Source organism: Mobula hypostoma, chromosome 8 (genome assembly GCF_963921235.1).
Source record: "Mobula hypostoma chromosome 8, sMobHyp1.1, whole genome shotgun sequence".
NCBI classification, from domain to species: Eukaryota; Metazoa; Chordata; class Chondrichthyes; order Myliobatiformes; family Myliobatidae; genus Mobula; species Mobula hypostoma.
The window spans coordinates 14920999-14944703 of record NC_086104.1 but is presented as its reverse complement, the minus strand read 5'-3'; the positions used below and the strand labels follow the sequence as shown (position 1 = coordinate 14944703).

At 40.9% G+C, this 23705-nt stretch overlaps 1 protein-coding gene across 1 annotated transcript in view; it reads left to right on the top strand.

The window, feature by feature from the left end:
- kif28 (kinesin family member 28) overlaps positions 1 to 23705 on the top strand; it is a 75924-nt gene extending 52219 nt beyond the window's left edge. Inside the window, exons 17-24 of the mRNA XM_063056955.1 lie at positions 1437 to 1711; positions 7028 to 7162; positions 11616 to 11782; positions 14562 to 14665; positions 16393 to 16560; positions 20589 to 20682; positions 20900 to 21144; positions 21427 to 23705. Coding sequence (XP_062913025.1) covers positions 1437 to 1711; positions 7028 to 7162; positions 11616 to 11782; positions 14562 to 14665; positions 16393 to 16560; positions 20589 to 20682; positions 20900 to 21144; positions 21427 to 21609 — 1371 coding nt within the window. The 3' untranslated portion in view covers positions 21610 to 23705. The remainder of the gene's footprint in view (positions 1 to 1436; positions 1712 to 7027; positions 7163 to 11615; positions 11783 to 14561; positions 14666 to 16392; positions 16561 to 20588; positions 20683 to 20899; positions 21145 to 21426) is intronic.

The window sequence follows — 23705 nt, the reverse complement described above, 5'->3', positions numbered from 1 at the left end:
ATCCAGCCCCTGCAATTCTTTGTGGTAGAGAATTCCAGAGGTTCACCTCCCTCCATGACAGAAACACCTTTTCTGCGATCTGAAAGAGTGCAGAAGAAAATCATGCAAACCATCCTATCCATGGCTGGCTAAAAGAGAGCTGCATCCCACCTCTCAATCTTAGATATAATCACAGAGTTATACGGCATGGAAACAGATCCTTCAGCCCAACTAGTCCACGCTGACTAAGATGTCCCATCTAAGCTAGATCCATTTCCAGTGTTTGGCCCATAATCTTCTAAACCTTTCCAGACTATGTACCTATCCAACTGTCTTTTAAAAGTTCTTATTGTACCTACCTCAACCACCTCCTCTGGCAGTTGATTCCACATAATTACCGCCCTTTGAGTAACAAAGTTGCCCCTAAAGTTCCCCTTAAATCTCAGTCTCCTTATTGCCTCACATAGTAGTCTGAAATATTGCTCATCAGTGCCTGCGGATTAATCCACCTTTAAGACCTCTAGGATATGTATAATGCCTCCTCCTTTTTAATGTAACTTACTTTCGTATTTCACCACGAACCCTCCCCCACCCCACTACTCCCTAAATTCTCCAACTGCAACGTCCTTCTCCATTGTGAACACAGATGAGAAGTGTTCATTGAAGACCTCACCTATACAAATGGTTCTAAACACAGACTGTCCCCTTGAGCTCTACTATTACTCTGGTTACCCTCTTGCTTTAACATAGAAATTCTGCTAGTGTGATTTCTTGCTGTTTTGCCCTTCCAATTTATACAAGTGCACTCCAGGCTTTCTACCTTTTGGCTTAGAAGTTTATAGCACATCAACACCTCCATCCAGGCGTTTTTCAAGTAGAACTAGAGTCAACATTTGTGGGGGAGAAGAGTTCTTCAACACCATTCTAATCCTTCAATTAATCAACTTACAATTACATTCCTTGTTAAAGGGATTTATGTGGTTCTTGTTCACTCTTTCCATCGCCATTTTAAACAGTGAATAAATTATCTCTGTCAACCCCATTTTAGTAAGATATAGGAGCAGAGTTAGGCCATTTGGCCCATCGAGTCTGCTCCACCATTTCATCACGACTGATCCAATATTCCTCTCAGCCATATCCCTTCATGTTCTGACCAATCAAGAATCTATCAACCTCTGCCTTAAATATACATAATAAAAAATACCCCAGTTTACAGAGTCTTGTAGCGAAATTTCTGCTGCCCAGCTAAGATTTAACTAAATTATCTCTGCTCTGTCTATAAGTATTACGCCACTCCACCTGTCAGGGCTGACCGTAATTGTGCACAGTATGCTAGCTGTGTTCTAACGAATACTTTATAAAATTCCATAAAGCTCTTAGATCCCATGCCTCAGTTACTAAAGAAATATACTGAAAATTGGATACTTACTGATCCAGATGGGTTTTCATTGTAACAGGTATGGGTCTGGTCAAAAGCCAAGTTTGTGAATAGGAAGTTCATCATGGAAGACATGTATCAGCACTTTGTTGATGGAGAGAACATTTCTGTGGACAGAGAGCATGATCCATTCTGGGATCCTATTGAAGCAGTTCATTTAGGTACTGCTTATGTCTGGCTTCAGTCTCTGAACTACTGTATCTTATTGGAAGAACATGTGGCGTTTCGTAATTCCCAGGGCAAAGAAGAGGGCATTTTACAGATGAACCTGGTGCCATGCGACTCAAGTGGACAGTAAGTTTCAGAACTGGCCAATCAGTTTTTAAAAAATACAACCTAGAGTGAAAACATTGCAAAGAGGCATGCTATTTTCCACATCCCTGTAACCCTGTTTACAAAATCTTATCAAACACACTACTGGAAACAACAATAACTACTCCACTGCATATACACTCAGTGGCCACTTTATTGGGTACACCTTACACCCGCTCATTAATGGCTGATTAAATATTTGCAATCATGTGGCAGCCACTCAACGCATAAAAGATGCAGACATAGTCAACAAGTTCAGTTGTTGTTCAGACCAAACATAAGAATGGGGAAGCAATGTGATCTGAGTGACTTTGACTGTGGAATGATTGTTGGTGCTGGACAAGGTGGTTTGAGTATCTCAGAGACTGCTGATTTCCTGGGATTTTCACACACAACAGTCTCCAGTTTAGAGAGAATGGTGCGAAAAACAAAAAAGATATCCAGTGAGCAAAAATGCCTTGTTAATGAGAGAGGTCAGAGGAGAATGGCCAGACTGATTCAAACTAACTGGAAGGGGGCAGTAACTCAAATAACCACGCATTACAACAGAGGGGTACAGAAGAGCATGTCGAACTTTGAAGTGGACGGACTGCAACAACAGAAGACCACAAACATGCACTCACTTTGGATGCCAGCACGTGTTTTGCCCCTCAGCTTTACACCAGGTCTGGCTGAAGTATGAATGGTGACCTCATTCCTTTGAATGGGGGTTATGAATTCTGTTGAAGGTGATGGACGTGGATAAGACTTTGAAATACTTAACTTTATTTTTATTTATCTAAATATTTCAATTTATTTGGTAGTGTTTTATGATGTTTATCCAGCACTCATTATAAAATTCTTAATTATTTGAATAATTGTTAAAAGTTTCTTTCAGATATGTTTAATAGTGTTCAAAAGCCTTTAATAGGAGTGAATCTATTAGCCTGGGGGCTGGGAGGGGTTACAGTTACCACTCTCCATATCCCAGGCAGTTTGTTGGTGGTGAGCTTGGTCAGTAAACTAGGTTCTAGTTCAACAAGCTAGGTTCAGCATGATCAGGCCCATTTAAAACTTAATTAGCATTTTGAATTCAAATGTAAATGTAGCATTTCACTTTCCCAAATTATAGTGTGCTGTAAAGCAAATTGTATAACATCAGTTATGATCCTTAACTGAGATTAACTGAGACTAACTAGAGTCAAACAGCATGAAATAGGCCTTTTAGCCCCACTGATCCATATGAACAAAGATACCCCATTTGCCAGCATTTGGCCAATAACAGTTTAAACCAATCTTTTTTTAGACCAATGCCCCCCTAAAGCACTTTCATACTTGCCAACACCTCTCTTAGGTATACTTTCCAGCGCTCCCATAATGTAAAAACATGCCTACCATATGCTAACATGGGATAACATTATTCTGTTTTTAATTTTTATTTGTCTTTAAACCTAGCTTACACAGTACATGAGTGCTGTTCAGCAGCTCCGCTATCAATGTGATCCCTGATCTTGATGGTTTTTAGCAAGAATTGAAATATGTGGTTCAAGTTGTGACACCAAAAGCCTTACGTTTCCACATGTAACAATGTCCAAGCAGTTTGTTTTTTGTATGTTGTTCACTGCACTGAAGCCTCTTTCAACAAGGTAGGAAGATGGAAATGCAATAAAGAGCAGTTTGGTTCTTCTCCAAAGACCAGGAAACTTCATATGACAATATAATCACATACTACAAAAACTGACATTTTTGAAAAAAAATTTTGCTTCTTCTTCATTCTGAATTTAAGTAATTTCTTCTTGCAAGGTCTCTTCCTCTATATCACACCTCAGAAAGAAATAGGTTAATTACCCAGTCTGGAATTTCCAGATCATTCAAATCCTTGAATTGATTGTGAAAACCTTTCTTCAGTGACTGCAGGTGTATGCAGTACTCTTGCAAATCACTGTCTGTGAAAGAAAGTGCCATACTTTCTGTGCAGGGAAACTGCGAGAACATTTTTCTTTCAGTGCTTTGCTTATATATTTTCAATTTTCTGATAAAAGTGGACACTGCACTTTTTGTCTGGATTAAATTGAAATTCTCACCCTGCAGATTCATATTTAGAATGTTCATTTTGTCATACAGATCAGCTAGGTAAGCCACACCTCCATGTAGAAATTCAGTTTTGCTTCTCAAGCTCTTGTCGGCTTTGAGCGAAAATTTAACCACTGTGTCAAAAAGATCAAAGAAACGTTTTAAGCAGCAGCCTTTTGACAGCCAACGCACTTCAGTGTGAAGAAGCAAGAAACAAGTGTTCAAACTCTTCATCATTAACTTGGCATAATTGGCCAAATATTCTGCTATTTAATGGAGTAGCTTTAATTTTGTTGGCAGAAGATATTACGAGAGTCATGCTTGACGAAAGTCACTGGCTAAGGTTTTTGGCTGTGGGGTGTTAATAATGAATTACACAAAGGATTGCAAACAGACTTGGAATTACTTTTTTCATAATTGCAACTAAACCAGCATGGCAACCTGTCATATATGGTACTCTTATCTTTTGCACAAGAAATCATGTTCCTAATCAGAATAATTTTTTCTTCAATATACATTTTGAACTGGTCATAAATTGATTCTCCATTGATATTTGTTTTTAACCTTTTACGAAAGAGGACCTCTTCATAAACTTTTCCATTTTTGATAAAACGTACATATACCACTAGCAATGTCTCATTGTCTCGCACAGTTGACTCATCCCGTTGTATCTCAAATTCTGTTTTTTGTAGCTCTGTGCTTAGTTGATACTCAGTTTCTTCACTCATTTCGCCAATGAGATGAGCTACAGAGTTATTACTCAGAGGAGTTGATTTTAAAATACTGGTATCCATTTTGAGAACAGTGGCGAGCACTTCTGATACAGCAGGATTATTAATCTTTCACCAATTGTATGAGATTTTCCACACTTTGCTACCATTTTGGAAATGTTATACGAAGCAATGAGACCACTATCAAGGTCATTTTCAGCTTTCTTGGCAAATGACTCAAGTGTGCAATGCTTTTCAAATGCTTCTTTCATCTTCTAGAACTGAATAATACCGTAAGTAGCCTTTTCAGGGAATCTTTTAAGGAAGTGTTCCTGCAATCTTGATGCTTTCATAGCTTCCTTAGACAGTTGGCAAAATTACGCTGACAAGGATTCAGATTGGAATCTGAGTATTAGTCAGGATAGATTGGACTCTGAACGTTAGTCAGGATACATAGAACAGTACAGCACAGTACAGGCCCTTCGGCCCACAATGTTGTGCCGACCCTTAAATCCTGCCTCCCATATAACCCCCCACCTTAAATTCCTCCATATACCTGTCTAGTAGTCTCTTAAACTTCACTAGTGTATCTGCCTCCACCACTGGCTCAGGCAGTGCATTCCACGCACCAACCACTCTCTGAGTAAAAAACCTTCCTCTAATATCCCCCTTGAACTTCCCACCCCTTACCTTAAAGCCATGCCTCCTTATATTGAGCAGTGGTGCCCTGGGGAAGAGGCGCTGGCTATCCACTCTATCTATTCCTCTTAATATCTTGTATACCTCTATCGTGTCTCTTTTCATCCTCCTTCTCTCTGGACAGTAAAGCCCTAGCTCCCTTAATCTTTGATCATAATCCATACTCTCTAAACCAGGCAGCGTCCTGGTAAATCTCCTCTGTACCCTTTCCAATGCTTCCACATCCTTCCTATAGTGAGGCGACCAGAACTGGACACAGTACTCCAAGTGTGGCCTAACCAGAGTTATATAGAACTGCATCATTACCCCGCGACTCTTAAACTCTATCCATCGACTTATGAAAGCTAACACTCCATAAGCTTTCTTAATTACCCTATCTACCTGTGAGGCAATTTTCAGGGATCTGTGGACATGCACCCCCAGATCCCTCTGCTCCTCCACACTTCCAAGTATCCTGCCAATTACTTTGTACTCTGCCTTGGAGTTTGTCCTTCCAAAGTGTACCACCTCACACTTCTCCAGGTTGAACTCCATCTGCCACTTCTCAGCCCACTTCTGCAACCTATCAATGTCTCTCCGCAATCTTCGACAATCCTCTACACTATCTACAACACCACCAACCTTTGTGTCGTCTGTAAGCTTGCCAACCCACCCTTTTACCTCCACATCCAGGTCGTTAATAAAAATCACGAAAAGTAGAGGTCCCAGAACTGATCCTGGTAGGACACCACTAGTCACAACTCTCCAATCCAAATGTACTCCCTCCACCACGACCCTCTGCCTTTCTGCAGGCAAGCCAATTCTGAATCCACCTGGCCAAACTTCCCTGGATCCCATGCCTTCTGACTTTCTGAATAAGCCTATCGTGTGGAACTGGTGTTTAGCAAGCTACCTTTATAGTATTCCAGTTAGTGTGATCAATCATGTAAGGTCTCATGATCCCCAAAGATGGTTCTTGACCACACATATGAAGCCAAGGTCGCTTTGAACACCTCAAGAGGAATCGTCAGGGTTGGCAGGTTCACTGTTTCACTATCTGATTCTGGCCGGCACTGTATCATTGCACAACCTGTTTTCCTTAGATCTGTAGAGAAAGTTGAGAAGGGTGTACTTGACTTACTAACTGTTAAACTGCATGAACTCGTTCCGTGCTGCAAGTCAAAGGGAACTGTTGGGCACACTGGTTGTTAATTTATGTATGTCCAATAATGTCTGTTTGGTTGGTAAGGTTGGATGAGATTGCCGAGTTTCAGACGCATTGTGACAGCGAGTGCTCACTGCCTGCAGAAATATGGTTCTTCCTGTGTTCCAGTGCCTCATCCTTTTTGTTGGAAATGCCTGCTCTGCTAACGGTCGGTCTGGTCTCTTGCCCCAAGTTAGGGGGCCGCTTACTGACCACCCCCCCAAGAATCTTGAATGCCCCCCCAGATGATTTCTATTTCCCCTAAAGCCCCCTAGGACACATAACCACCCCTGCATGGAATCACTGATTTAAACCTGTCCAACTGTTTTTAATCATTGTTATTATATCTGTCTCAACCATTTCCTCTGGAAATTTTTGACATTTTGACTCGGTGTATATATAAAAAAAACTTCACCTCAGGTTCCTATTAATTTTTTCCCTTCTCCCCTTAAACCTATGCCCTCTAGTTCCTGATTCCCTAACTCTGGGAAAAATACTATGTGCATTCATCCAATCTATGCCTTCATTATTTTATACACTTGAATAAGGTTACCTTTCAGTTGGCCACGAGGAATAAAGAGCAGTCGTTATCAATATGCCATTACTTAATGTGTTTTAAGTTAGTTAATCAACTGTTTATTTTTTGTTTTGCAGACCTCTGGGAGAAGAGGAGATCCTTATTGATCCCACAGAGTTATTGGGGCAGAGGCTGGATTTTCAAGTTCAGATAAATCAGTGCCTGGGGATCAAATGGCTGCAAAAGAACATCAAGAGAGGAATTCAGATTTCGTGAGAATTTATTTTATAACAGATCCTAAACATCTTGATTTACTTGTCTGGAGGACTGTCATGAACCAGAAACAAACAGGACTGGAACTGTATGTTAGCAGAACTACCTCGCAGCTACCTTACAGCCCCAACTACCCGGGTTCAATCCAGAACAGTCGATGTGAATCTGTGGGTTTTCTCTGAGTGCTCCATCCCAAAAAAATTAAAACCTCTCACTAATGCAACCCTTTTATTCTTACAACTATGAGCAATTTCTCTATAGATTTGCTCTTTAAGTTCACGCTATGGGGTGGGGGGGGTCTATAACACCGTACACTGATGTGACCCTCCCCTCCTTGTCTCTGAGTTCTCCCCTTATGGCCTCACTTGACGATTCCACTAGAATGTCATCTCTAGGTACATCCTCCCTTATAAAAAAAAAAGGGCTACACCGCCTTTTTGCTTACCTGCACCTCTGTCACGCCTGTAGAGTCTGTATCCTGAAATATTGTGCTGTCAGTCCTGCCCCTCTCTCAGTTGACCAAAAGACTGAAACAACCATCTTCTAACATCCTCACAAATTCTGTTCTCTAGCTACGGATTCCATCACTCTGAAACTGAACCAGACTGTTCACGGCTTTGGAATGATATTAGACTCTGAGCTGAGTTCTGGACCTCTAGATCTGCAGAAGCAGTAAAGCAACCTTTTTGATCTTCTAACCTACTACTTTGTAACAATTCACCAGCTACTGAAACTCTTGACCATACCACTGCCTACCCTCACACAATTATTCCTTTACTGAGCCTCCCTCAGACTTTTAATTAATTTATTCACAGTTTGTTAAACACATCTTAACATCCCAATTATTTGACACCCTTGTGCTTGTTAACTTAGCAATGCCTCAACACTAAAATTCTTAACCTTATTTCTCAGTAGTTTCTTGGCTTTGCTGCTCCGTCTTTGTAATCAACTCCAGCCCTGTAGCTCTCTGACGTAACTACCCCTTTAAAAGACGCAATTGTAAATCTAATGGGTTCCCCCCAATGGTCGTTCTACTATCTAAGAACAGCAAGCTCCAGAAACCCTTTAGAAACACTCGTTAATACCCACCTCTTTGACCAATGTCTCAAGACGTCTTGTTTTCTCGTGAGCAGTTTTAGGTCTTTTTGTTTGTTGCGGTGCTCAATAAATTAATTTTTTGAGGGGGGTGTTGTATTTGTTGATCAAAGTCAGGGAACCCTCATTATCATAGATTCTGAGCTCAGTAGTAGGATATTGAAACCTCAATCTTTACAACTTTAGGTTATTATACTGTTAGTTACAAGGTATTATTAAACTTAATATAATCTTTACTCTTAGCAGACATCCCACCTCTCCCGGAACTTCCGGGAATCTCCTGCATATCAATAGCGGCTCCCTGATGCCTGCAAATTCTATACAATACCACGGAAATCAATTTTTTTGAGAGCGAGCGACAGAAAAGCAAGAGAGAGCCCAAGAGCGACCACAAGAGACAGCGCGCGCGAGAGGGAGGGAGAGAGAAAGCAAGCAAGCAAGACTGTGTGAGAGAGAGCGAGCGAGCGAGAGAGGGAGAGAGATTGAGAGAGAGAGAGCGCGCCATTGCAGAGTGTTCCAAAAAAATATATAAAACGTACGTCACCCCAGACTACAGTAAAGTGTACCCCTGCCTAATAGGGGTCAAAATAATGACAGTGTTGCTCGCTGCACTGTTTGCAACAATGACTTTTCTATTGCCCATGGTGGGTTAAGACCGTAAAAGACATGATGAGGTGAGTTTAACAGGTGTCATTCATTCATTAGCATAGCTAACGTTATTTAAACCAGCTGGCCAGCTGCTAAGGAGCTACTCTATTGCAGACATCCCACCTCTCCCGGATGTTCCGGGAGTCTCCCGCAAATTGATGGTGCTACCTCCCTGAAATCATTTTTTGCAGGGTGGGATGTCTGCCTTAGTTGATGTTAACATCCATTAGCCTTGCATTCTTGGCACCCTGGATGTGTCTGTAGTATCTATCTAACAGTCTTAAAATCATTTCAGCAGTCTGCATTCATGGGCTGTTTATATCTCACAAGACCATTAAAAGCAACTCCCTTATCCGGCAAGGAATATCTAATTTGTAATATGAATCCAGCTTCTGTTAACCACAGAGGGGCCACAAGAGTCTAAATATGCTGAAGATGCTGTTTTTAAAAAATTAAAATTAATAGAATGAATGGATAGAGCTCTTTTATGTTGCACTGCAAATATCACTCCACTATTTAAGGAGGGAGGAAGGCAAAAGAAAGAAAATTATAGATCAATTAGTTGGGAAAGTGTTGGAGTCTATTATTAAGGAAGAGGTTTCAGGGTACTTGGAGACTAATGATAAAATGAGTCAATGTCAGCATGGATTCTGAGAAGGAAAATCTTGCCTGACAAATCTGATAGAGTTCCTCGAGGAAGTAACAAGTAAGGTGGACAAAGGAGAGGCAATGGATGTCATTTACTTGGATTTTCAGAAGGTATTTGATAATGTGCCACACATGTGGCTGCTTAACAAGATAAAATCAGGGAAGGTACTGGCATGGGTAGTGGAATAGCTGACAGGGAGGAGGTAACGAATGGGAATAAAGGGGGCCTTTTCTAGTTGGCTGGCAGTGACCAGTGGTGTTCCTCAGGGGTCTATATAGGGACTGCTACTTTTCACATTGTTTGTTAATGATTTGGATAATGGAATTTATGGCTTTGTGACAAAGTTTGTAGATGAAACAAGAGAGGTGGAAGGGTAGGCAATGCTGAGGAAGCAATGCCATTGCAGCAGGACTTAGACAAATTGGAGGAATGGGCAAAAAAGTGGCAGATGGAATACAGTTTTGGGAAATGTATGATAAAGCATTTTGGTAAAAGGAACAATAGTGCGGACTATTATCTAAATGGGGAGAAGGTTCAAACATCAGGGGTGCAGAAGGACCTAGGAGTCCTTGTGCAAGACTCCCTGGTTAATTTGCAGGTTGAGTCTGTGGAAGAGAAGGTAAATACAATGTTGGCATTCATTTCAAGGGGAATAGAATACAAAAGCAAAGGAGATAATGCTGAGGCTTTATTAAGACCCTAGTCAGGCCACACTAGGAGTATTGTCAACAGTTTTGGGCCCCATAATCTCAGAAAGGATGTGCTGCCATTGAAGAGAGTCCAGAGGAGATTCATGAAGATGATTCTGGGAATGAAGGGGTTAACATATGAGGAGCATTTGGCAGCTTTGGGTTTGTACTCACTGGAACTTAGAAGAATGTTGGGGGGGGGGGGTATCTCATTGAAACCTACCGAATGTTGAGAGGACTAAACAGGCTGGACATGGAGAGGATGTTTCCCATGGTGCAGTATCCAGAACTAGAAGCCACAGCCTCAAAATTGAGGGGTGATCTTTTAGAACAGAGGTAAGGAGAAATATTTTAGCCAAAGAATAGTGAATCTGTGGAACGCTCTGCCACAGACTATGGTGGAGGCCAAGTCTGTGCGTATATTTAAGGTGGAAGTTGATTGTTTCCTGATTGGTCAGGGCATCAAAGGATATAGCGAAAGGCTGGTGTTTGGGGTTGAGTGGGATCCAGGATCAGCCATGATGGAATGGTGGAGCAGACTCGATAGGCTGAATGGCCTAATTCTGCTCCTATGTCCTATGATCCTATGGTCTTGTGGACTTCCCAGAGGCCAACCATTTTAAATCCGTTCTTATTCTGACATGTTGGTCCGTGGCCGCCTCTAATGCAACGAAGTCATTCTCAGGCTGGAGGAGCAACACCCCATAACCTGTCTGGGTAGCCTCCAACCTGATGGCATGAACATTAATTTCTTTCACTTCCTGAAATTTTTCCCCTTCCCCTTTTGATTCCCCACCCTGGCTACCCCTTATCTCTTCTCCTCACCTGCCCCCAAGCCCCTCCTCGCTCCTGTTCTCCCATAGACCACTCTCCTCTCCTAACAGATTCCTTCATCTTCAGTACCTCTTCCACTTATCACCTCAGCTTCTCACTTCATCCCCCCTTCCCTACCCATTTAGCTTCACCTATCACCTTCTAGCTTGTACTTCTTTCCCCCCCCCCACCTTATTCTGGCATCATCCCTCTTCCTTTTCAACCTGTTGAAGGGTGTCGTCCCAAAACATTGACTGTTAACCCCTTTCAATAGATGAAGCCTGACCTGCTGAGTTCCTCCAGCAATCTTGTGTGTGTTGCTTTAAAATTCTGCACAGCTTTCTGCTATGACATGAACACAAACAATTCAATTGGAACCCTTGTCTTCATGGTAAAATGCCGTGATTTTAAAATGAAGTCTGATGTAGAATTACTAAAATATCCTGTTACTTACACTGCATTTCTAAGTTTGTATTCCACAGCTGATGCACTACTAGTCATAGAAGATCTTATGGCTCAAGGGAAAGATAAAGATTAACTGCAGTTTAATCCTTCCAGGTATCATGTACTAAACCATCCATATTCCTTCCACTCGGAACCAGTCTGGAACTCAGTAAATGCAAAAATAGACCACACAATGCAGTTCACAGTCAAGTGCGTGTCTCAGGATTTACTGAGCTGTCTGCAAAACCACGCCCTGCTTCTGGACCTATGGGGTCTGCAAGGTAATGAAGAATTTGACATAATTTTACATTTCTACAATAGGAAGAAGGGAAGTAGTCAAGTCATTTTACACGTAAGAATGATTTAAAACAGGAAACCTCTCCCCTCAGAATAACAGATTTCAACCAAGAGCAACAGATCAAACACAAGTACTAATATTGAAGGGACGGTTGCAGGTTTAACTTTGGCAGAACACTGGCACAGTTAGTAGAGCTGTTGCCTCATGGCTGCAGAGACTGGGGCTCATTTCACATCTCCAGTCTGCCTGTGTAGGGTTTATTCTCCCTGGAATTGCATGAATTTCCAAAAGGTGCTCCGGTTTCCTCCCATATCCTGGGGACATATGGATTGGTAGGCAGACAGGCCACTGCAAACTATCCCAAGAATGTAGGTCAGTGGTAGAATCTGTTGGGGAATTGGTAGGAATTTACAGAGAATATAAATCAAAGGGCCAGTGTAGGATTACTGTAAATCTCTGGGTTGAAGGGTCTGAGACAATGTCATGTGACTATGACATTGTGGGGAAATAGGTAACCAATGAAGCAGGTATCCCACCTGTCTCTAGAGTAGTAATCGTACTACTGGGGGCTGCTGATCCCCATTCTTCCCAATTAGCATTAACCTTATGTAGAGCAGTCTGAGTCCACAAACATCATTATATCAATTAAATTAACCTCTCAATGATAATTCATTATGGATTTTATGCCAATGGCTGCCGAGTGAGTACAGTGGTACTTCCATAAAGTGTCAAAGAAGCTGCAGAAAGAACAAATCAAGCTGCAGATTTTGAAAATTAGAGTGGATTCTGATTAATTGGGCCATCAGTTAATCAGAGCAGCCACTTATTAGGGACAGCTCTTGAACAAAAACAAATTGAGAAAATAGTCGGGATTCCCTTAGTTTATTTGTGACACTATGCCATTTACTGGGGGCAGGAGACTGTTGCCGAACATTTTCTAACTAGCAAAAGTCACATGCACATCATGTGGCCGGTAGACATTACACAGTGCTTACAGAGAACTGCTTTTGACTAGTGTTAGTTGCGTCCAAAAGCAGTGATTTTGTCACTAATATTTGTAAAGAAAAAAGCAGAAAGACAACTCAATTGTTTGGATCACTGCGGTTTTAAGCAATTCAGATTAGGAAATGCCAGAAATGGCCAGGAGTGAAAATGAAACTATTTCAATACTTTAAGTTAGGAACTATGAAAAATTTGAATGTTACCTTTGGTCCCCCAATGGACATTCAGCTCTCACTTATAGTTCCATGTAGCTGCTTGCATGTGACAGCAGCCACACCCCGGTACAGCGCTTTGACAGGTGGGCTAAACCTAGTGAGGGTAGCTACACCGGTGAGATAGGGACAGGCCTGCAAAGTCAGCTCTGGCAGTCTGGGTGGATGAGATCCACAGATCCAATGGCCAGGTAGGCAGCTCTGCAACGCTAGGCGGAGAGCAAAGGACATGGCAAAGCACAAAAGAAGTTAGAGTCATCCACTACAACCAAAGAAGACCCCAGTTGTGATGCCTACTTGTACAGCTGGACCTAGAATTCTGAGGTCCAGCGGGTGGAATTGTCCCACTGCAACCGTTTTTCCACTTTAAAATCTCTCCCACACAGGTTTCCTGTCATCGTCAGATATAACAGACAACCATCAGTAGTATTGGTAGTGTTCTGATTTGTTCTGTATTTCATTTAAATACATAATTTATTTCTCGGTTAAACAGTAGTTTGTCTTTTTTTATACATTTTTAAATTATTTCCATGAAACCTTGACTAATTAGTATAGCCACTTAACCGGGCCAAAATGTACTAGTCCCATTGTGTTCAAATTGACTGGAATCCACTGTATATACAAAAACCTAAAGTAAAAAGTACCTAAATAGCTGTTCAGATTCTCTGTATGATGCAAGATCATGCACTACTGCAATGAACTGCAAACCTTCAGTGGTGCAGTCCATAAGGCTGTAAGTTTGTTGGTCTGCACTTCAAACCAACTAAGGAACCTGACATTGAATAACCTAGGACAACAAAGCTGGCAGAAGTTAGTCGTAAGATTTTTTTCTCCAGCTGGTGTAGTGCCCCTGCGCAGGAAGTGTTTCAGAAGGAACTGACAGTTATTTTAGAAATGGTGAGAACATTCATTTGTGGGGGGGGGGGGGAACAGTCAGATCTTTGCAGTAGTAGGGGTGGGGTTGGGGAGATCAAACACAGTGTATGCTCTCTCCAAGTGCTTCTGACTAGCTGACATAGAAGGCCTGTTCTGACTTTAGGGGCTGGTCCCAGATAGCACAGAAAATGAGGGACATGGCAACAGATTGGGGAGAATGTCAGACATGGGCCAATGTCTTGGCATGAAAACAGGTGTAGGAGGTGATCCATGGTGACAGCACCTAAGATACAAGAACAGAAAATGCTGGAAATTCTCAACAACGCAGGCAGCATCTGTGGAGAGAAGTCATGTATCATGTTGATGATCTTGCATTCCTGTTTTTGATGTGTAGATTGGACCCCGCCCTCTGACTTTTCTGGCTGAAAATGGGTAGAATAAGCATGATAGACTCTGTAAGGGCAAGCGGAAATCTTGTGTCTAGCTTAATTTGCTTTTCATTCTGACAGTACACATTCAAACAGACTGCTATTCTACTGGTAAGCCCATTGACTTACTTCCTCAAGCAACTGCAGTTTATTTTTCTTTTATTATAACTTCATTTCTTTTGGAAGAAAGAGTGTCAGTACAAAAATTGTCCTGTACTATCAGTTTTGTTTTCGTTTTATTTAGAAGGTTGTGCAGAAATGGTATTTCCTGGTGATTTTGAGATTACTGACGAAGGCAGTATAATTATAGATTATGAGAGAGCACTGCTACCCCACAGTAGTAAGGTGGTAAGTACTCTTAATTTTATCTGCATTTTCCTTGTAAAGAAATTGATGCTTTTTAAAATGTATTTCTACATGCCATGATGCAAATTGGTGGATTTGCAGTTTATGGGGAAAGTTACAGTAGGATATAGATTAGATAGGAATCTCGGGAGAGAAATGGCAGATGGAGTTTCATCCTGACAAGTGTGAGGGGATACATGTTGAGGGTTAAATGCACGAGGAAAGGACTAAATAGCTGGATCCTTAGGAGCACTGATATACAGAGGGATCTTGGGATGCATCCATAGCTCCCTGAAAGTGGTAAGAGAAACAGGTAGGGTGGTAAAAAAAGCATACAGTTTGCTTGTCTTCATTAGTCCGGGTGTTCAGTATAAAAGTTGGCAAGTGATGTTGCAGCTGTATAAAACTTTGTTTACACCACCTTTGGAAGATTGTGTGCAGTTCTGGTCACCATATTACAGGAAGTAGAGGTTTTGGAGAGGGTGCAGAAGAGGTTCACCAGGATGTTACCTGGACTGTAGAGGGACTGGATAAACTTAGATTGTTTTCACTGGAGTATTGGATGCTGATGGGTGAATTGATAGAGTTACATAACATTATGAGGAGATAAGGTATACGGTGAGAATCTTTCTCCCCCAGCATTTACAAGAGGCAGGAAATAAGAGGTACACAGATTTCGTCCAGACAGATGGATTAGTTAATATTAGCATTACGGACAGAGCAGACGTAGTGGGCCAATGAGGCTATTCCTGTGCTAACTGTTCCATTTTTTAAATACAGAATACTTAATGGCAGATTAAGCAATGCGCAGAGAGAATACAAAAGCAGGTGGAGCATTATAGCCAGAGAAATTTGTATCATACATTATGAAATGCTCAATTCACTCTGTGGATTGATGCACATTTGTATCCTACAGCAACAATTTACAATAGGGCAACTTGAGGATGACATAAAGGTGAACATTTAAATAAGTCAGATGGAACATAAAATGGCAAAGGCAATGATGGACTAAATAATCAAATTAGCAAATGAGATAGCTCCATTATAACCAGAGAATTAGAATTAAGGCAAGTAAGATGCAACTTGACAGTATTGCTCCCAATTAAACGAAATCTAAAGTAATGTGTGTAGTTCTCTGCTGCACATTTCAGAAGGGATACAAAGGCCTTGGAAAGAATTCAGCTTTCTTCTCCTATCGGAATATTACCAAGGCTACAAGAGTTAAGCTTGTATTCCTGAAATACAGAAGGTAAAGATGTCATATGATTGAGTTTTTGGATTTAACACTATTGGTGGAAGTGCAAAGGACAAAGGAAGAAAATCTTAAAATCTGCATCAAGTAATTCATAAAAAAAGTCAGAAAATATTAATTTAGGAATTTTCCCATGAAAATCAATGGATACCACCTAGCTGAATAAACTATGCATCTAATTTTTAGCATATGTACTTCTATCCATTGATATGTGCAATAGTACAGCATTGAAGTAATCTTCTAGTCTCTGTACAAATAAAAACTAAAAGATTCAATTAAACAGACCACTTATTGCTGAGGATCCAAAAAGTAGATGGCCTGTATATCTACTTTACTTCTGACCAGCTGCATATTTGTCCAGGTTGTGTGTAGCATTCATACATTGTGCTATGCTTGAAACCTAGTAGCTGGTAAGTTAATAATAGCTTAATAGATTGCGTGCAACTATTCATGATCAAAATTCTTGTCCAACTTGTAGGAGAAGGGAGACGACCAGCTCTCCGAACTTTACATTAGATTATCAAAATTGGAGCAAGAAACTGATCTGCTGAGGGATATCAACAGAACCCTCAGAGGAGACAATGTCATCTTGAAGGCCAACATAGAGAAAATGATGAGTGATGGTAATGAAACTTTGGCCCACAATGTTGTGCTGCCCTTTAACCTTATTCCAAGATCGATCTAACAACAAATGAAGAAATGACGTCTGCTTTCTGCAGCAAATTGATTCAGGTTTCAAAACAAATGCCTTGTATAATATTCCATTTTCTGCAAATAGTTCAGATTCTGTTTGACATAACCCACAAGGCCTAAGATTTGATTTCATAGCATCAGGATTAAGCTATTCAACATCTCATGAGCTTTGCCGTTGTTAGGTAATGGCAAAACTCTACTACGTTTACTCCCGAGCTAAGTCTAACAGTTTTTAATCTAACTTACCCAGCAGTCACAACTTAGGTTATGGTAACAGCGTTCCAGATTTACATCTTTGTGTGAAGAAGTGTTGCCTGGAATTTCATTCCTAATTTGTACGCACATTACAGTATTTTAAAATATCACCCTACTGTGTCACAATTAAATCTGGCCAAATACAAGCCAAATGGATGGAAACATACTTTAATTCCAAGTACACATTCTGTTGAATCTGTTTTTTACCACTTTACAAGGTTGATGATTGCTTTGCATTCATTTTGGGATGTAACTCAGCAGGGAGGAAATGATACAACTGCGGCTTCTTCATAAGGTCCAGCAACATCCCATGACAAAGTTCTTTCAAACTTTGAATTTCAAACTAAGCTATCCCAGCACTAACACCTTTTTAGGTTATGGGAATAGAGTTCTAGATTTCCACCTGGATTTCTGACAAATTCTACCTTTCCTTCTCATGGGCTTGTAGCCTCAAGTAGGGATCACCACCAAATGTGTTATACTGTCTTTGTCCCTATTTTTTCCAGCAAGTAATGTACAAATACAGGTTGGCATTTCATCCAAGCTGCTCTTTCTTCCAGTGAAGTGCTCTGTCCAAAGGATTGAACAGGGCCTACTGCAACAGCCGAGGCCCTGTTTCAGCTGGGCCGAAAAATGGCAGACGAAATTTAATGCAGTCAAGTGCGAGATGTTGCACTTCAGTAGGACTAACCAGGGTAGGTCTTGGGTAGTGAACTGTAGAGCACTGAGGAGTGTGGTAGAACAAAAAGGGATTTGGGAATACAGGTCCATAATTCGTTGAATTGGCGTCATAGGTAGATAGGTTCGTAAAGAAAGCCTGTGGCACACTGGCCTTCATAAATCAAAGTTCTAAGTACAGGAGATGAGGTGTTATGTTGAAGTTGTACAAGACATTAGTGAGGCCTAATTTGGAGTATTGTTGCAGTATTGTTGTATCATGGTTTGGGTCATCTACCGACAGGAAAGAAATAAATAAGGTTGAAAGAGTACAGAGAAAACTTTCAAGGATGTTGCCAAGTCTGGAAGACCTGAGTTACAATGGTGCTAGAAAGTCTGTGAACCCTGTAGAATTTTCTCTATTTCTGCATGAATATGACCTAAAATGTGATCAGATCTACCCACAAGTCATAAAACTAGATAGAGAACCCAAATAGATAAATAATACAAATACATTGTACTTGTCCATTTATTTATTGATTGAGAAAAATGATCCAATATTACATGTATTTGTCAGAAAAAGTATGTGAACCTCTGGAGTAATGCATTCTACGAAAGCTATATGGAGTCAGGTGTTCCAATCAATGAGATGAGATTGGACCTGTTGGTTGTAGAGGTGCCCCGTCTCATAAAAAAGACACACAAAGTCAGGTTACTGACAGAACCTACTCTTCTCAAGAAAGATCTTTTTATGTGCACCATGTCTTGATCAAAACAACTTTCAGAGGACCTTAGAAGAAGAATTGTTGAGATGCATGAAGCTGGAAAAGGCAACTAAAGCATTTCTAAAGACCAGAGTGTTCATCAGTCCACAGTAAGAGAAATTGTCTACAAATGGAGGAAACTCAGTACTGTTGCTACTCTCCCTAGGACTGGACATCCTGCAAAGATCACACCAAGAGTACAATGTGCAGTGCTGAAGGAGGTGAAAAAAAAAACCAAGAGTAACAGCAAAAGACCTGTAGAAATCTCTAGAGCTTGCTAAAGTCTTTGTTCATGTGTCCGCTATAAGAAAAAACACTGAACAAGAATGGTGTTCATGGAAGGAAACCACAAAGGAAACCACTGCTCTCCAAAAAAAAAAAAATTGCTCCACGTATATAGTTTGCAAAAGACCACATGGATGTTCTGTGTTCTGTGCCCACATGACACAAAAGTTGAACTTCTGGCAGAAATACACATTGCTATGCTTGGAGGAAAAAGGGCACTGCAAACCAACACCAAAACCTCATCCCAACTGTGAAAGCATGGTGGAAGGAGCATCATGGTTTGGGGCTGCTTTGCTGCCTTAGGACTTAGACAGTTTGCAATCTCTGAGGGAACAATGAACTCAAAATTGTATCAAAACATTTTACAGGAGAATGTCAGGGTAGTGGTCCATCACCTGAAGCTTAATTGAAGTTGGATAATGCAACAAGACAATTATCTGAAAGACAGAAGTAAATCAACAATAGAATGGTTTAAAAAGAACAAAATTCATGTTTTGGAATGGCCAAGTCAAAGTCCTGACTTTAATCCCATAGAAATGTTGTGAAAGGACCTGAAACACACATTTCATGCAAGGAAGCACACCAACGTCCCAGAGTTGAAGCAGTTCTGTAGGAGGATTAGCCTAAAATTCCTTCAAGCTGCTGTGTTGGACTGATCAACAGTTACCGGAAACATTTGGTTGAAGTTATTGCTGTACAAGGGGTGTCACACCGGTTACTGAAAGTAAAGGTTCACGAATGTTTTCCAACAAATACATGTAAATACTGGATCATTTTTCTCAATAGATAAATGAACAAGTATAATGTTTTTTTGTGTTATTTATTTAATTGAGTTCTCTTTATCTAATTTTAGGACTTGTGTGAAGATTGGATCACATTTTGGGTCATATTTATACAGAAATAGAGAAAATACTACAGAATTCACAAACTTTCTAGCACCACTGTATAAGCAATGTTCCCTCTAATATGAAATGACCAGCATGTGCAAAAGTCTTGTGCTATGCAATTTTTTGCCCAGTGACAACATGTACACACTGAATGATTCTTCAATTAAAAACAGTATAAACAAGCCAGTTTTAAAAACTGCAGACAAATCATCACAAACTTCACATTGTCAACACTGTCTGCATCAGAAACCAGAAAAGGAAATGTGATTGTGTACGATCGTGAAATATACATAACATGCCAACAAAGCAGAGGGTGAGAACCTTCTGTGAGCAGTTTAAATTCCTTTGTGCGCTAGTACCAAAAGATGTGTTTGCTCAAACACATGCACACCTTACAGGGAACACTGGTTATGAGGAAAGATTGAATATGTTAGGACTTTATTCCTTGGAACGTAGAAGATTGAGAGAAGATTTGATGGAGGTATACAAAATTATGAGGGCTACAGATAAGTTAAATGCAAGCAGGTTGAGGGGGGAGGACTACAACCAGAGGTTGTGGGTTAAGGGTGAAAGGTGAAAAGTTTAAGGGGAACATGAGGGGAAACTTCTTCACTCAGAGGGTCATGAGGGTGTGAAATGAGCTGCCAGCGCAAGTGGTGCATGCAGATCGATTTCAATGTTTAACAACAGTATGAATAGGTACATGTATGGTAGGTGTACGGAGGGCTATGGTCCCTGTGCAGGTCGATGGGAGTAGGCAGTCTGACTCTTAAGAAATGCATTAAAATGTAAAAAAGGCACTGTGGAGCAGCAGGCCACGTGTGATGTGGTACCTACAGCAACAAATGAATAAAAGTATGGAGGTTTCTCAATAAAGTTTGCACTTGATAGTCAGAAAAGATTTTCAAAGTCTAATTCACCCATTCATTGGATATAAAGCTCATTTAGCCACTCGATCTTTCCTGGTCTTCATTAACTTCAGTCATCTCTTAAACTCTGGCATCTAAAGCTTTTAGGATCCGGATTTCCACTTTTTTTTGTGTGAAAAAGCACTTTGGCTTCACTCCCCAATTGTCCTGCTACAATAAGATTAAGCTAATGCACAATCAGACCCAAAATATTTTAACACCTAGAAAGAGCTGTCAACCAACTTGTATGACTGGTCCAAGGAACAAGAGTTGGTGGTAGAAGCCCGGCTCGAAGTAAAATTGCATCTAGGATTCAGTTGTATCCCTCAACTATTTTTTTTGTATTATGCTTTCACCTGTTTCTACATTTAATACTGCAGGCATTGATTCTATAAATCTGAGTATTTTTAACATAAGTTTCAGGCACTGGAATGCAGAATTGCTAAATTAAACACAACTGGTTCAGTATTAAAAGAGCAATCAGTCTGGGTAACTCAGTGTTTAACTCTGGACTCAACTGCTGCCCCCTTCTGAAGTTCTAACAGGAAACAGTGAAATTAATTCTATCTCCCAATGTATTTCTTCTTTGTTTGACTATTTATCTCTAGCCTCAAGATCTGGAGGGAAGTCTTTCCACCAAATGAACGGGCAGCTCTTTAGTTGGAGGAGTACAGACAAGGTTAGCTGTGAAGTCGACTTTGCCAAGGCTCTGAAGACATTTTACAGAAGTATGAACAGGGTGCAAAGCCAACTACTAGGACTGAGGCGGAATCGCCCACCGGTATGTTCAGTCTTATACCCTCTAATATACAGGAATTAATGTTAAATACCAAAGATGATACATTTTATAGGTTGTATTGATTCAGTGGTGCCCTTTTGATACAGCTGACTGAACAGTGACTGTGACTGCAATTCTTTTTGTTTTACACTTCTGATCATACCTATGATGCATTGGGAAGTGATGAACAGGGCAAAGTGCTGTAATCAGTAACTCAACAATGTCAGATGGTATATTTCCTTATTTGCAATACAATGTAGTTAGTGTATAACACATATTTTGTAGGACGAAGACGATGAGGGATCACTGCGGATATATCTCCACAAGCAAACTCAAGGGATAAAGGATTTTGGGGATCACCTTGAATCTTGCATAAATGTACTGAAAAATGACATCAGCCTCATCGTTAAGAAAAAGAGGGCGAACACCACAAGACGAGGTGAAGCCAAGGTCTATTCTACCAAGTGAATACATTCTGCAGCTGGAAAAGCAATGAATAGTAAGAAGTATTTCTCTTCAATACGGTATGTGCAGATGGCAGTTCAATGATCCTTCCTACTACAGAAAGAAGGCTCTCTGTCTCTTAAGCTTTAGTAGCTTCATCAGGGCACACTAACTTCGGACTTCGGAAATAACTGGCTCCTTTTCTCCCACTACTCACTGTTTTGGCTTGGGATTCCCTCAATAAATCTCCTCTAATCTTGCTTGTGGTTCCTTGTTTTGAATACTTCTTTACCTCTGTTAATTTTTTGTCAGGTAATAGTCCTGCAAACCATCACAGGGTCTTTCAGCAAATTGTAAAAGGTGTTACATAACTGCATTATTTTGTTGTTGTAATGGAATCAATTATAAATACCCGATCAATTTCATCAAAACTTAAAAATTGCAGCTTTCAGATTGTTCTTAGAGAGACAAAATTAATTCTTAATGTCAAGAGCATTTAAAAAGATTATTTGTTACCAGCTGATGCACTCAATTTTTCATTTGATTACTCTTCTTTCTCCCCACCCCCATACCTCAAACTTCTTCATCTGAGGTTGATCAGACAATCCGTGAAGCAAAGCCAAATAGCTGTAACTGGATGAACTTCCAACATTCTAAATCTTCTAAATATGGAGATTCTACCAGGTAGTGCTCTCGCAGGGAGTATCCAGTCTTAGAGCAACAGGCCAGATTATCAGAGAGGGGGGTGTTCAAGTTCAACAGTGCATGACGGAATGAGGAAAGGTGCAGCTGTCTCATATTGTTTCATATCACCAAATCATATCGCTTCCTTGCGGCCCGGTAGCACATCTTTGCGGCCTGGTGGTTGGGGACCACTGGTTTAGATGATGGAATAGATGGCCTTGTTGCCAAGTCTGCAGATGATATGAAGATTGGTGGAGGAGCAGGTAGTGTTGAGGAAACAGGAAGGCTGCAGAAGGACTTAGACAGATTTGGAGAACGGGCACGAAAGTGGCAAACAAAATACAATGTTGAAAAATGCATGGTCACGCACTTTGGTAGAAGAAAAAAATGTGCAGACTATTTTCTAAATGGGGAGAAAATCCAAAATCTGAGATGCAAAGGCACTTGTGAGTCCTTGTGCAGAACACCCTAAAGGTTAACTCGCAGGCTGGTTGGTCGGTGGTGAGGAAGGCAAATGCAATGTTAGCATTCATTTCAAGAGTCTAGAATGTAAGAGCAGGGATGTAATGCAAAGGTGAGGGTTCACCTTGAGTACCGTGAACAGTTTTGGGTTCCTAAAGAAAAGATGTGCTGGCACTGGAGAGGGTTCAAAGGAGGTTCACAAGGATGATTCTGGGAATGAAAGGGTTATCATATGAGGAATGTTTGATGGCTCTGGGCCTGAACTCGCTGGAATTTAGAAGGATGAGGGGAGACCTCACTGAAACCCTTTGAACATTGAAAGGCCCAGACTGAGTAGATGTGGAAAGAGTCTAGACAAGAGGGCACAGCCTCAGGATAGAGGGGCATCCATTTAAATCAGAAAAGTGGAGACATTTTTTTAGCCAGGGGGTGGTGAATCTGTGGAGAAATTTCTTTAGCCAGAGGGTGACGATGAAGAAGAAGAAGAAAGCCCTCAACTCTGAGTGAAGTCATTGGGACGTCATCATGACGGCGTTTTTTTTTAGCAGGATTTCTTATTTTTACGAGGTCGAGTTGCTAGCTCGATGCTTAACCCAGCATGGATGGAAAGTGTGCAAGGGAGCCGGCCGGATTCGAACTCGGGAGCCTTTGCTCCGAAGTCTGGCGCTGATGCACTACGCCACCAGCTGGCTAGAGGGTGATGAATCTATGGAATTTGTTACCACAGGCAGCTGTGGAGGCCAGGTTGTTGGGTGTATTTAAGGCAAAGATTGATAGGTTCTTGATTGGCCATGGCATTAAAGGTTACAGGAAGAAGGCCGAGGACTGGGCTGTGGAGGGGGAGAAAAAGGATCAGCTGCAATTGAATGGCAGAGCAGACTTGCTAGGCCAAGTGGTTTAATTGTGCTCCTATGTCTTACGGTCTCTCCTCTCACTAATCCTTTCAATTATATTAAATATTTGACACCCTCTCA